We start from the raw sequence: 14,710 nt of genomic DNA on the forward strand, positions 1-14,710 counted from the left end.
AAGTCCATAAGGATGCGATGCCGGAAGAACAACAATGCTTGTGATAACTATCAAGTGGTAAACGAGAGTCTGAAATCGTCTGCAGGAAAACTGCTGTCCGGTTTTACAACTTTAGGTGGGTTTTGTTTTTATATTCATGCCATTCTGGTGTTTTACCTGATCTACTGGATTTTTATTTTCAGTGTATAACCAGAACGGAAATAGTTTAAGATCTTTAGAATTACAGAGCGTTTGTTTAAAGAGTGTAATAGCATGCCCTTGTTGCATGAGCGAATTTTAGCCTGATAACCAAGTGTCACTGTAGTGTATTACTTGGATTTTTATTTTCAGTCAACATTTCAGTGATTGAGTTAACGAGGGCGGAAGATGATGTTTGTCTCCCTAAGTTTCTTACGTCTGTCTATGTCTGGACAGCATAGTTAACTCAACACTGCTGAGCAGATTGTTTTGCAAATGGATAAGTATAGGCCTACTCTATAAACGTCTGAGAGGCGTAGCTTGTGTCGTTTGATCAGATCTGTGACGGGTCGATTTGATGATTTAGTTTTAAATGTCAAACAAAGTTGAGGCGTCACAGTATCGACCACGTTTTTAAGCCATGTCTTCGAATTCTTACCAAGTGTTTTTGCTTCGGCCAGGACCATAGCCGCTGTGATTGCCTTGATCGAACACTTGGCTTGCTCATCTTACTTTCCGCCATTGGTAAAAGGGGCGTAACTCCCCCACATCCCACAACACATGTTCGAGAGTTATTGTCTGAAAACGGCGCTTAATTATCACATGGCTGTGTTGTTGCTGGCTGTAATAGCTGTAAAATATATCAAATTCAAAGAGAAAAACAAAATCTATTTGGAGAAATGTAAAATAAAAAACTCTTTTAACCAAATGTTTTATCCCTCTTTTTTCAGTGCAACCAATGGCGACTGCATCACTTTCGGTACAGGCCGATGAAATGGAGTGCAGTGTTTGTCACGAGCACTTCAAGGAACCCAAGGTTCTTCCCTGCGGTCACGTGCTGTGCCGCCATTGTCTGTTGTCGTGGTTACAGTCACAAGTCGCGCTGTGTCCGCTCTGTCGCTGTCCCATTGTAGACACGAACAACAGAAAAAGCGGGAAAAGCGTGGCAGACATTGCAGACAGTTTCCTGACAGACAGGGCAATGGCGGCGCTGGTGGAGGCCCACCGTCTTCTGTCCGAGCAGCACGTGTGTTGTGTCTGTGACAACGTGGCTGCCGTCTCCATGTGCATGGACTGTGGAGACATGTTTTGCCAGCACTGTTCTAATGTCCACAAGAAACAGTCAGCAACCAAACTACACAGCGTGGAACAGCTGAGTTCTCTGACAGAGAAAAAACTGGCCGCAAACCATCGCCGAGCATGCCACGTCCACCCTGACAAACTTCCGGAAGTGTTCTGTCCTTCGCACGGCGCGTCCGTCTGCTTGCGTTGTGCCACGACCGTTCACCGTCAGTGCCCGGATGTGAAAGATCTGGAGGAGAGAGTGAGGGTGGCTAGAGATACGCTCCATGAGCTGACAGTAATTCTCACTGCCCGTGATACAGAAGTTGGGCGAGACATCACACGTTTGGATCAGCAGCTGACAGACATAGACCGGCACACACTGGCCGCCATTGCTGAGCTAGCGGCGACCTTTGACCGCATTGAGGCAGCCGTGAAAGCAAGTCGCCGTCGTCTGAACGACCTGATTGTCAAGGCGAGCTCTGACGAGAAGCGGTCGGTGAGTGACGTCAAGAATATCCGGTTAGATCAACGAGGAAAGCTGACGTCACACAAACGTTTGGTGGCACGATCCGAAGCGATAATCACTCGTGATGACGTCACGGATATGACCCCTGAGATGGAGACGCTAGTCAAGGACCTTGACCGCAGCATCACCTCGCATGCCAATGTCAAGGTAGCGCCAGGAATACATTTAGTGATCGATCCCGAGGAGTTGACCCGGATAGAGAAAGCGTTGTCAGAATTAGGAAAGGTGAAGGTCATGTCTGCCGATGATGAAGCTACTGCAGGGGTAAGGAACATACTTTTTTTTATATTTATGTTTGCTTTTCCAAATCCCCCCCCCCCCCCAACCCACGTGACAAACCCTCTTTTTTACTTTTCTGATTTATTAATTTTATAATTTTGATCCCATGTTCAGTTTAAAGCAAATACCGAGAAAAGGTCATCTTGAAGCAGTAGGCGTTGTTACTTCTGTTTCTGTTCTTATTTTGTGTGTACATGATTATCGTGCGTTAACATTTGTCTGGTTTTGTGTTCTTGTCGTCTTTGGGTTGGTTTTGTATTCATATTTTAATAATAAATACGGCTTTAAGCGGGAAACAGAGAGGAACTTTGCCAAATAAAGTGCGTGCAGCTGTTGATGTTGTGATTATTGATGACTATAGGCAGCGGCCAGGGAGACCTATCTGAACCAGCTACCCCGACAGACAGGACCACAGACCAAGGTCGGTTATGGGCAGAATATACCTGCGCAGTTTCAGCGGTACAGACGAAGCACGGCCTATTATTTATGAGACGATAGGGATTATGACGAGTACTTGGCCTGTTTTCCTTTCATGCAACGTGTTGCGGGCTGGAATAAGCTGCAGTGCGCTGTCGGTCCTGATGAAGTTACATATGTGAGCGGAGCCCCTTACAGCCGTGATTGTTGACGTCATTTGGTTTAAACAATTTTTATTCATATTTACATGTTCAGGAAATGTACATTGACATAAGGTGAAGACAACAACAAGCCTGCGGCTTATGGTGGTGTAGCCGTGTGGCGATTTGACGTACTGTTGTTCCTTTCTCTCGTTCCCTACCCCAATTATTCCCCATGACCATGCGTGTATGTCTTCGTTCCGTGATGTCGTGTATGTCTTTGTGCGTAGACACTGCGTTTTAATTGGTTAATCCCTTAACGGATGCGAACGCATCCACCCCCGACAGTGCGAGTTGGGTCAGTCTGACCGGTGATTTCGCTGTGTGTGGATCGGCCTGTGTGCTTAAGCCTTGAGACCGGTGTTCTATTTGAAACAGTTCTTTGTCTTAGTGGGACATCTTTTAAAATACAGATAGCCTGTGCTGGATTGTGAGTATCATCTTTGACCTGTGGTTTCTTCTTCTTCTTGTCGTTCGCTGTTAGATCGTCAGTCCGGACTGCAGGGCGAAACGTGCTGTCCTCTCCAAGTCCTCTTTGGGGCCGTATAGCTTCTTTTGTAGCGCTGTCTCCTCTGGCCAGGTGGTGTCCCTCAGAGCACTGTGGTATGGACAAGCCTGCAGGATGTGCTCTGCTGTCTGATTCTTGCCACACGGACATATAGAATAAGCAGTCCCGGACCAACTAGCGGTGTCTCTACCAGGACGGGGTGGGTTGGCAGATGGCACTGACTACCCTATAAATGCCCTACGTGTCCGATGACGGTTACACCATGCGGGTAAGAGCCGCATTAAAAGCTCTAGCCCCGGGGTGGGACCCCCGGTAAGAAATCCCCCATGTGTTCCAAGGGTTAGGTTTTTGAGCCAGGAGCTAAGGGCGGGGTAACCCCGAAAGAAACCTTAGGGCTGAAGTCGGAGGATCTGGGCCAACAGGCGCACCTTAACCAACCACAGATCCACGCAAAAACGCAAAATGAAATGTTGACCTGTGGTTTAATAGCTGATTTACCATCAGCGAGGTGAGTGATTCACACCGGCGATGTGTTGAACAGTCCCGCCGTAACTTCGTGTGTGTTTAGTTCTTCATTGAGGAGTGAACTGTAAGTAGATGCTGTTTCTTTTGTTTATATTAAATTTTGCTTGCCTATAATATGTTCTGATCGTGTGAATGATGCTATGGTGTGCACGTATGTATGTAGCTATTTTATCCTAGTGGCGTTATAGCGTCAGTGTCGTTGTTTCGCCGTTGAGACCCAGTTTTCCCGCGCTAACCTCGTGTCCTGTGTTGCCGCGGGCGCGTCACATCCTATGTGACGTTATAGATAGCGTAGCGCCCCCTGTAGTAACGTGTGAAGTTATCGGTCCTTGTCAGTGTGTCACGCTCCGATGGTTTAAGACCGTAAGGTTACCTATTGTGTAGGGAGTTAGTCCCGTCTCTCCCATTATTTCTGGTAAAAGTCACGTTATCGCAACCTCTGTCTTGGCGTCTAATTTATGCTTCCTGGCCTATTTTCCCCCTTCCACTCCACCCTATCACAGTGGTATCTTCAAACAACTTTACAAGAAGAACATGGCAGACAGTCAAGTCGTTTGCTTTCTGCTCGATTCCCAGTGTAGCAGAAGACATTAGACAAAATAATTATAAAAGATATATTAACAAATTGCTGGTAACCTTTCTCAGCCAAATAAAGTTATGACAGAAATATTCATAAGTTATTATTTCAAACACGGTGAATGCTTCCAAGATCGGCCATCTTTCTCTTATTATCTGCATCGACCTGACACCACAGTTCACGTATGAAACGAGATTCAATAATTGTTCCATTACCACAATTCACCACACAAATATGCATGTGGTTTTGCAGGCCTTTCGTTTCCATGACAACCACGAGAAAATGGTCGTGTTGAGTAACGACAAGCAGACAGCAGCGCATCGGGGCGGTTTTTTGGATGGTGATGGTATCGTCATGTCATGCGACCCCATGGAGGTCAACAAGCTGTATGAGGTCACACACACACACACACGCACACACAACACACACACACACTCACACAGACACTCAAACACACACACACACACCCGTCGCGATATAACCTTCGTGGTTGAAAACGATGTTAAACACCAAATAAAGAAAGAAACACACACATACACACACACGCACGCACACACATACACACACACTCTCTTTCTCTCTCTCTCTCTCTCTCTCTCTCTCTCTCTGTCTCTCTCTCTCTCTCTCTCTCTCTCTCTCTCTCTCTCTCTCTTTCCCTATAGACCTCGTTTCTATTTCCCTTTTTTTGAAATGTTCTCCATTCACTTGAGATTCACCCCTTACCCTAACAGATAGTGATTACTTATGAAATGAAGTGCAAAATATAGAGAATACTACTTGGCTTGCTGTGTCGTACCAGATTTACACGAGTTGTTTTTTTAATATTGAACTGCGAGCGAAAGCGAGCTGTTCACTATTTGAAAGAGCAACGAGTGTAAATCTGGTATGAAAAAGCAAGCCATGTAGTATTCTGTTTATTCTACATACTGTACTTACGTGTATTTTACTGAAAATGTCATGCAGTCGAGGCAGCTAAATTGAAGACGCTTGTTTTGGAACCTGGATCTCTTCTAAAGCCTCGTGCAATCTATTAGGTTAAAATAAATAAACGTCACTCTGAAAGTGTTGCGTGACGTGTTACAGGCATGGGAATTGTCCGCATTTCCGCCGAATTTTTTTTTTTTGTTCCGACGAAAATGCAAAAGTGTCCGCCGAAAAAATAAAGGGGGGAGGCACACAAAAAAAGCACCGGTTACTTTGGCCTTTGCGCAAAAGCCCTCGAAAACTTTACGTACTTTGTTCACGCACTTCTACCGCCCGCCTCAGTTATGGAACTTTAATGTTTGAAAGTAAACCAGATTGCACAGATTGTGTTACAAGTTACATTTTCCTGTTTGTCTCAACAGATCAATTTTTTTACAAATTTAAACCATATAATACATGTATATATATATTTTTTTTCTTCAAAAAAGCAAAAATTGGTACATTTTTTTTACTAAAAACTCTGATTCTAAAAACAGAATTTAATGGCAAACTTAAAGCTCAGATGACACCAGATTGCACCATCTGGGTTCTTTGGAGAAATTTTTTCCGGTGGGGGGGGGGGGGGGGCATGCCCCCGGACCCCCCTAGTAAGGCTAGGCGCTTCGCGCCGTCGACTTGACGATTCGCGTCTTCAGTTATAAATTTTCCGCCTTTTTTACAATTTTCAATTCCCATGCCTGGTACTGTTAGTTCTACAAATTGATCGAGGATGACCTCATTTACCTGATGTACACACGTGTGATTTGAACGATTATTATCTCACGAGTGTCTCTCTCACGTATGTAGGATAAATGTATTTATCTCAGCGGAGCTGGAGGTATCCCATGAACGCTGTAGGCTATACTGTAATCGACTGAGAAATGTTCTTCCCAATAACACATGATAAAGAAGGATTCTTAGTGACCTTGTAAGTGCTACAGTTGGAGTAGGAACTTCACCAAAAATTGGGAACATGTATACTAACTAAAATACGGTGGGTGCAATAGGCGCCCCCATTTCTTTAGCAAACGCCACCCAAGGCCGCTTTGGCCGGGTAGAAATTCCGTATTTTCCAAGTTTATGGATAGAGCTCGCGTAAGAAGATTACGTCACGATCGAATCATGAAGTCGTGCCTCTTTTTTCTCTCGCGCTGTGTGTGTGTGTGTGTGTGTGTGTGTGTGTGTGTGTGTGTGTGAATACGAATACGAATAAACTTTATTGTCACGAAACGTAGAAACACGGGAAGATAAATAACCAAATGAGATATTGTTTCTTTTTTTTGTTGAAGCAATTATATATATACAAATTCTCCCAATTTAGTTTGTTCTTTGTCTACTTGCAAAAGTTGACTTGGTACATCATATGAATATGGTGTGTGTGTATGTGTGTGTTCATTTTGTGCACATGTGTTAGTGTTACTGTTACTGAGAAATGCTCATCCCGATAATACATGATCAAGAAGGAATCTTTGTGCTCGGTCAGCGGCTACAGTTGGGGATGGAAGTTCACCAAAAATTGGAAACATACTAACTAGAACACGGCGGGTAAAATGGCTTCCCCCAGGTTTAGAGCAAAAGCCACCCAAGGCCGCTTTGACCGGGTAGAAATTCTATCGTTTCCAAGTCTATGGATAAAGCTTGCGTAAGAAGATGACGTCGAAAGGCTATGATGTCACGCCCTCTTTGCGGTCTTTCTCTCTCGCGCGATGTGTGTGTATGTGTGCATTTTGTGCACTTGTGTTAGTGTTACTGTTTCATCTCACACGGCATCACTGCAGAGCGCCTAGAACTGTACCCACGGAATATGCGCGATATAAGCCTCATTGATTGATCATTGATTGATTGTGTGTGTGTGTGTGTGTGTGTGTGTGTGTGTGTGTGTGTGTGTGTGTGTGTGTGTGTGTGTGCCAGTGGGTGTGTGTGTGACAGTGGGACAGTGTGTGTGTGTGTGTGTGTGTGTGAAAGAGAGAGAGAGAGAGAGTGTGTGGTTATATATATGTGTGTGTGTGTGTGTGTAAGAAAGAGACAAAGTGGTTGTGCCGTGTATGTGCGTGTGCGTGAGTGTGTTCGGGAGTTTGTGTGTATGTTTGTGTGTGTATGAGTGTGTTTGTGTGTTTGTTTGTAAAGGCCAGTGTATGTGTCCGTCTGATTATAGCCTATGTGCGCACGAGTGTGTGTTTTGTGTGTATTGAATGAGTGAGTGCGTGTGAGTGAGTACGTTTGAGTGATTGAGCGCGTGTGAATGAATGCGTGTGTGTGTGTGTCTTTGTACGTATGAGTGTGTGTTTTGTGTGTGAGATTTGTGAGTCAATGTGTGTGTGTGTGTGTGTGTGTGAGAGAGAGAGAGAAAAAGAGAGAGAGCGGATTTGTCCTTCGCGGGGGGTATGCAGTGCCTTGGCATTGCACTTCTACTTAATTTATTTGATTATTTATTTGATTATGTTAAGTATTCATTCAGTAGATTTCATCATTGACTGTTATGGCCGTGTACTTGTACGCAGGTCCAATTGACGAAAATAGAAGAAGCCTGCGCAGTATGTGTGGGAGTGGTGACGTCATCACCAGACAGTCTGACACTCCCAGACGGGGCTTGGGGCTTGGAGAGTGCTGTGGCTGTCTACAGGGATGGTTTCTATGACCATGGTGACTGGGTGAGATTCTTTCATCGTCATTCTTGTGAACGTGTGTGTGTGTATGTGTGTGTGCGCGCGTGCATGTGTGTGTGTGCATGTGTGTGTGTGTGCGTGCGTGTGTGTGTGTGTATGTGCGTTCGTGTGTTTGTGTGTGTGTGTGTATGTGCGTTCGTGTGCGCGTGTGTGTGCGCGCGCGTTCGTGTGTGTGTATGTGTGTGTGTGTTTGATTGCATAAGTGTGTGTGTGTTTGTGCGTGCGTGCGTGCGTGCGTGCCTGTGTGTGTGTGTGTAAAAACAAAGCACCTGTAACTCAGCAATCACCTAGATCTGTGTTTCTTCAGACAAACAATAGCATAGGTGTGTGTGTGTGTGTGTGTGTGTGTGTTTGTGCGCACGTTCGTGCGTGTGTGCGTCCCTGTCTGTCTGCGTGTGTGAGTGTGTCTGTGCGCGCGTGCAATCTTCACTAACGAATGACAGTAATAACATAGCACCTGTAACCCGGCAATCACCAAGATTTGCGTGGTTTCAGACAAGCAATAGCATAGGACAGGCAGGGACGAACTTAAAAGCAGACAGCCGTGTGGGAGTGAGCTTTGACAGCAGCAGACGTCTCCATCTCCACGTCAACGGTGATGACCAGGGCGTTGTCCCCTGTCGGTCACTGCCTGACACATGCTGGGCACTGTGGGAGTTGAATTGTACTTGCAGTGCGGTGAGTGTCAGTGAATCATTCCGTTTTATTATTGTGTGTGTTTGGGGATATATGTATGTGGGAATGCCACTGTTGCTGCTGCTGCTTTAGTTGATGTTGGCTGTGGTGGTGGTGGTGGCGGCGACGGTGGTGTTGATGGTGATGGAGGTAGGGGTGTTGTTTGTTGTGGTACGGCTTCTGTTTCCTCACAAGATAACTGAAATCATCATGTGAACTTGCTCTGAATAAAGATACCGTAGAAAGATTCGTGTATTTCTTTGTTTTCACAGCCGATTGTTGTATTAATTTTGCAGATTAAGTCCCTTCCTGTGGCCAACTTGTCATAGAGGGCGCTTTCTACAATTTGGGGGACCACCAATACAGAGCTGATTCCTTTCTTGGACTGGTTAAATGATAAGACAGATAGAAGCGTATGATTCATTTCTTGGACTGGTGAAATGTTAAGACACATAGAAGTGTATGATTCCTTTCTTGGACTGGTGAAATGTTAAGACACATAGAAATGTATGATTCCTTTCTTGGACTGGTAAAATGATAAGAGAAATAGAAGTGTATGATTCCTTTCTTGGACTGGTAAAATGTTAAGACAAATAGAAGTGTATGATTCCTTTCTTGGACTGGTTATATTATAAGAGAAATAGAAGTGTATGATTCCTTTCTTGGACTGGTTAAATGATAAGAGAAATAGAAGTGTATGATTCCTTTCTTGGACTGGTAAAATGATAAGAGAAATAGAAGTGTATATGATTCTGGACTGTAAACATGGTGGCCGGTTTAAAAATGATTGTTGATGATTAGAGGATGTGAAAAGAAACATTCATGAACGTATCTTCTTAAACCACCACTGACTCTCGGCGAAGGTTGTTTCAGTTTTAAATTACTTCGGGAATATTGCCTGCAGGCCGGTTTTTTTTCCATGTCTATTATTTGAACCATCATTGTGTACACGTATAGATCTTTTTAAGGAACTAATCTTTGGAATTCACTTCCAAGCGGTCTCAAACATTCTGTCAATGCCAAGACTTTTAAAGACAGATATTTCTCATTCCTTATACATGGCACATTTCGTTCTCACTTAGCCTGAACATGTTTATATTGTTGATGCCTTATTTGTACCTTTTACACGTTTCAGTAGATAAATGTACCTAATTAATTTCATAACATGACTTATGTAACGATGCTACATTGCTATTACTTGCAACGTAGTTGCTTCATTGACTCCTCAGTTTCACGGAATTTTTCTTCCCTCGAAGTTTCACACGTTTTTTGTTGCTTGAAACAGTTTTCATTATACCTTTGACAATAATATGTCATGTTCGTTTGTATGTATATTTTTGTTTGTTTGTTTAGTCTGTTAATCGTTTGCTTGTTTGTCGTTTGTTTTTATTACTTCTTTAATTGATATTCCAACATTTTTAAAACGTATCATCATTAGATTAAACCCTCCCATGGGCGAGGGCTGGATGTAAAAAAGCACCTGTTTGCTTATGCCATTACCCTCGTTAATAAAGAATTTGTCATTGTCATTGACATTGTCTCTCTCTCTCTCTCTCTCTCTCTCTCTCTCTCTCTCTCTCTCTCTCTCTCTCTCTCTCTCTCTCTCTCTCTCTCTCTCTCTCTCTCTCTCTCTCTCCCTGCGTGAGCGAGTGCGTGCGTATGTATTCATGCGTTGTGAAAAGTTAATTTCACCCTGGACCAGAATTACTTTTGGTTGTGGATGTACTGAAAGCTTCGATGCTCATTTTGTTATTCGATACATCCAGCAATTCATGAACAGCCAAACGAAACTTCTCCATGCATGTCATGAACAACAAAAACATATCGTACTCCTAATATTAAATGACATTGACCTTTGACCCAGTTCAGAGATACGATTCATTTGCGTGTAACCAAAGGCTTTGACACAATTTGTATCAATCATTTGGCTACAGACAGATAGTCAAGTGGACGACCTTTAATGGCATAGAAAGTCTGAATGAAATATGACACAGCAGAGATGGCTAAATAGTTAGAAAGTCACTAGCCCGGCAGAAATGTCACTCCCTGTGCATACCACGGTTGGTCTGCAATGTTTTTATGGCTTGAAAACTCGATATCAAAACCAAAAGTGTTGCATTTGACCAGAATTTGCATGGGCCAGCCGGGCGAGTTGCCAGGCGGTTTCTACCAGCCCGGCGGATTTTTTACTCGCCCCTGGCGATCGGGCGGACGATTTGGCCATCCCTGCCAAGGATGGCCAAATCTAAAAACAATAACTCGCCAGCCGGGCGAGTAACTTCATGAAAGTCACTATAGCCCGCCAGAAATGTCACTGGCCCGGTACACCAACTCAACAAAATTATCACTGTCAGATTTCTTTGCACAATTAAAATAGCGATAGTATGACAAACATAAAATGTGGTCAGCGATGAATAGGCTTTCCCAGGCCTTGTTTTTGTATTTTACAATGTTATACATGTGAACAGCTCAGATCATGGGTAATTTTAACACCTTCACATTTAAATGCTTATTTTATAGCCATCCATTGAATTGAGAAGAAAACAAAGCATACTAAACTGCTAAGCATGAATCAAACAATAAGAAAATAAAAAGAACCAACAGCATCGTTTTGTATGTGTGGGTAGTAAACACGTTTTATTTACAAAACACGGCGGAAAATGGCGACAAATTTGTTGCACAGCGACAGGTCACTTTCTTCAACCAAGGCCAGTACTTTCATACATGACAAAGGAAAGCAAATATGGCCTGAATAATAAAGTTATAGTGTTCCTTTGCGTGTCTGAGTGATAAACTGTTTTAACCAACTATCTTCTGAAACGTAATTGCACTCAGCAGATTTGTCTTCCGCTCATAAATTTCGTGTCACACGGTCTTTGCGACAAACAGATAGATCGCATTCTCGCAGAAAATCATTGACAACACAGACCAGTCATTTTTAGCATTGCATTTGGGAAGGGCTACTATTATAGTGTGTTTTAAGAAAGAAAAACATTACAGTATCGGCAGAACACGACCAAATGAGTTTTCGTGTCACAGCGTTATGGGCGTGAGATTGTGTTCTCACACTGTAGCAAAATCATTGACAACACAGACAAGTCAGTTTTAGCTTTAGTTTTAGACATTGGGAAAGGCTACTATTATAGTGTGTTTTAGGAAAGAAAAACATTATAGTATCAGCAGAACACGACCAAATCATGACAAATGAGTTTGCGTTTTGGGCGTTATGGGCGTTTTTTCACACTGCAGATCATATCTCAAAAACTACGGAGTGGATCTTTATGAAATTTGATATGGATATTTTTGACTGGATTTTCTCATAGAAGGTTTTTCCGTTTATTGATAGGACAGTTTGATGACGTCATATTTTACCGTTTGCCAAAAGGTCGAGGCAGCACTTTCACAGTTACAGTTTTTCATCAATTTGATCGAATTTCTTATCACACAATCTCAGATCTAGGCCGGATTATGGGATTGCATTTCAGTTTGGTCACTTAAAGTTTTGTTATTGAAATGTTTGTTCGAAATATGTCATTTTTTCAAATTTTTAAAAACTAATATTTGAAACAAAAAATTTATATTGGTGTATTCCCTATTGCGTCCTGTATCTAAAACTATATAGTTTTGTTGTTTTGTATTGATAATTATGCTTAAAAATGAAGAAAACCGATAAATAACCACTATCTTTATTTATGAAAAAAGACACTTAAAAACAACTTCTATCTATTCCTTACCATTTTCTGATTCCAAATATATAGTTTCATGGTGTTTGACGTTGAAAATAGGCTAAAACTTAACAAACTCGGATCGTTGAATGGAAATTATACTTCCAAGCTCCGTGCAGCTGACAACATGATAAAAACACGTCATTTCAAGTGTGGAACACGCTCATGACGTCATACTGAAAGGTGATGAATTATGGCTTCACCTTGCGATGTTTCATTTCAAACATGGTAACATTTTTAAAGGGGTTTCTTTCTCAGATTTCTGTTTGCCCTCTGTCTGTCTCTCTATGTCTCCGTCTGTCTGACTGATTCAATTAAATGTGTAATTACTTAGTTTTGCAAAAGTCAAACTAAGTAGGATATACCTAATTGATTCAGGTCTCTAAATTCTTATTGTAAAATTGTGAGTTTTATTCAAAACAAATTTAATTGGTGTTTTAAACTCAATAATGGGGCATGCTGTGATGAGTAGAAGAATGTGTGCTTACGAGCAGAAAAAGCCCATCAAAGTCAAGAATCGTGTTTTTCTTTTTCTATTTTCACCTTGTAGCTTCATACAGACACTAAGCAACAGTGTAGTTCCACTTCCAGTGCAATATCTTGTACTTTAATTTTGACCATCTGTGTACCACTTTATTGACCCATGATCTGAGCTGTTCACTCATGCAAGTTGCTCATCTGCACTGTTTATTTGACTTTGAAACCCGCTGAACAACCGACAGTTTTGCACTTGACTAGAATTTTCACTGGCCAGCCGGGCGAGCTGCCAGACGGTTTCTATAGCCCGGGGGATTTTATACTCGCCCCTGGCGACCGGGCGGACGATTTGGCCATCCCTGGATGAGTCAAAAGGAGAAGTAATCAAAACTTGACTAAATGTAAAAAGCAACACATTGCAGTCTAACTTGAGTCAACAGTTGACACAACAAGCAACACATTATCATTATCTACAGTGATGGCTATGGGTACATGACTCGCACATAGAAGTGTATGATTCCTTTCTTGGACTGGTAAAATGATAAGAGAAATAGAAGTGTATGATTCCTTTCTTGGACTGGTAAAATGATAAGAGAAATAGAAGTGTATGATTCCTTTCTTGGACTGGTAAAATGTTAAGACAAATAGAAGTGTATGATTCCTTTCTTGGACTGGTTAAATGATAAGAGAAATAGAAGTGTATGATTCCTTTCTTGGACTGGTTAAATGATAAGAGAAATAGAAGTGTATGATTCCTTTCTTGGACTGGTAAAATGTTAAGACAAATAGAAGTGTATGATTCCTTTCTTGGACTGGTAAAATGATGAGACACATAGAAGTGTATGATTCCTTTCTTGGACTGGTAAAATGATGAGACACATAGAAGTGTATGATTCCTTTCTTGGACTGGTAAAATGATGAGACACATAGAAGTGTATGATTCCTTTCTTGGACTGGTAAAATGATAAAATGTGAACTTGGGAAACACCCTTCTTTACTTTGCTGTCGGTCAAGGAAAAGTCGTTACCCATACGTTTCTTGAGAAAGGTCATGAATACATCTACCTGGATGGAAGTCGGTTCTGTACACTCAACTTTCGAATAGAAACCAAGGAGGAAGCAAATAGTCTGGCCAGCGCAACCGAAAACGTTGAAGTCATCACCTCTGCAAGAAAAAAGCAACCTTACAAAGTTACCAAGGGGGACCACACATTCTTCAAGCACTTTTTTGATCTCAGATACTTTTGGGATCCGCAGTCTGAAGTACCTGCCTGACGGTACCTGTCGGTATTCTGATGGGATTCTGGCAGCACCTTCAGCAACTCAAGGACGTTCTTCCAGCAGACTGCCACCACTATTATGATGGCTTTCCCCATGATCCTTTAGCTCTGCATTCCGATCCCATGAGTGGTCATCCTGCATAACTACTAGCTGTTTAAAGAACTTTAGATGACAATTGGCGTTGCGTGGTGGTAAGACGTCGGCCTCCTAATCGGGAGGTCGTGAGTTCGAATCCCGGTCGCTGCCGCCTGGTGGGTTAAGAGTGGAAATTTTTCCGATCTCCCAGGTCAACTTATGTGCAGACCTGCTAGTGACTTAACCTCCTTCGTGTGTACACGCAAGCACAAGACCAAGTGCGCACGGAAAAGATCCTGTAATCCATGTCAGAGTTCGGTGGGTTATGGAAACACGAAAATACCCAGCATGCGCCCTACTCAACGAAAGCGGAGTGAAGCTGACTATGCTTTCAGAGTATAGTGTGGGGAACCCAAATGGGCAAACAAGCTCACACGTAACCAGACAATTCTGGAACGCTGAAGAAGAAGAAGAAGAAGAAGAAGAAGAAGAAGATGACAATTGCACTCAAACTAAGATATCTCATTGTTTTCAAGGAATACTCTGGGTTTTCTCTGCAAATTGGCCCTTATTTT

General features: G+C 42.6%; 1 protein-coding gene across 1 annotated transcript; it reads left to right on the forward strand.

Annotated features, from left to right (window-relative positions):
* The first annotated feature begins 916 nt into the window (after nucleotides 1-916).
* On the forward strand, nucleotides 917-10,107 carry LOC138947462 (tripartite motif-containing protein 59-like). The gene is made up of 5 exons (XM_070318942.1): nucleotides 917-2,032; nucleotides 4,527-4,667; nucleotides 7,739-7,888; nucleotides 8,399-8,581; nucleotides 8,875-10,107. Exons 1-5 carry the CDS (start codon nucleotides 917-919, stop codon nucleotides 8,905-8,907), a joined length of 1,623 nt encoding a protein of 540 aa, XP_070175043.1. The 3' UTR covers nucleotides 8,908-10,107.
* Nucleotides 10,108-14,710: the final 4,603 nt, after the last annotated feature.

Source organism: Littorina saxatilis, linkage group LG14 (assembly GCF_037325665.1).
Source record: "Littorina saxatilis isolate snail1 linkage group LG14, US_GU_Lsax_2.0, whole genome shotgun sequence".
Classification (NCBI taxonomy): Eukaryota; Metazoa; Mollusca; class Gastropoda; order Littorinimorpha; family Littorinidae; genus Littorina; species Littorina saxatilis.

What these genes read in the sequence shown, in the direction of transcription:
- LOC138947462 (XM_070318942.1), top strand. Translation starts at nt 917, where the DNA reads ATGGCGACTGCATCACTTTCGGTACAGGCCGATGAAATGGAGTGCAGT. An exon ending in ATGATGAAGCTACTGCAGGG is followed by an intron (nt 2,033 to 4,526) that starts GTAAGGAACATA and finishes GTGGTTTTGCAG; the next exon opens with GCCTTTCGTTTCCATGACAA. An exon ending in AGGTCAACAAGCTGTATGAG is followed by an intron (nt 4,668 to 7,738) that starts GTCACACACACA and finishes ACTTGTACGCAG; the next exon opens with GTCCAATTGACGAAAATAGA.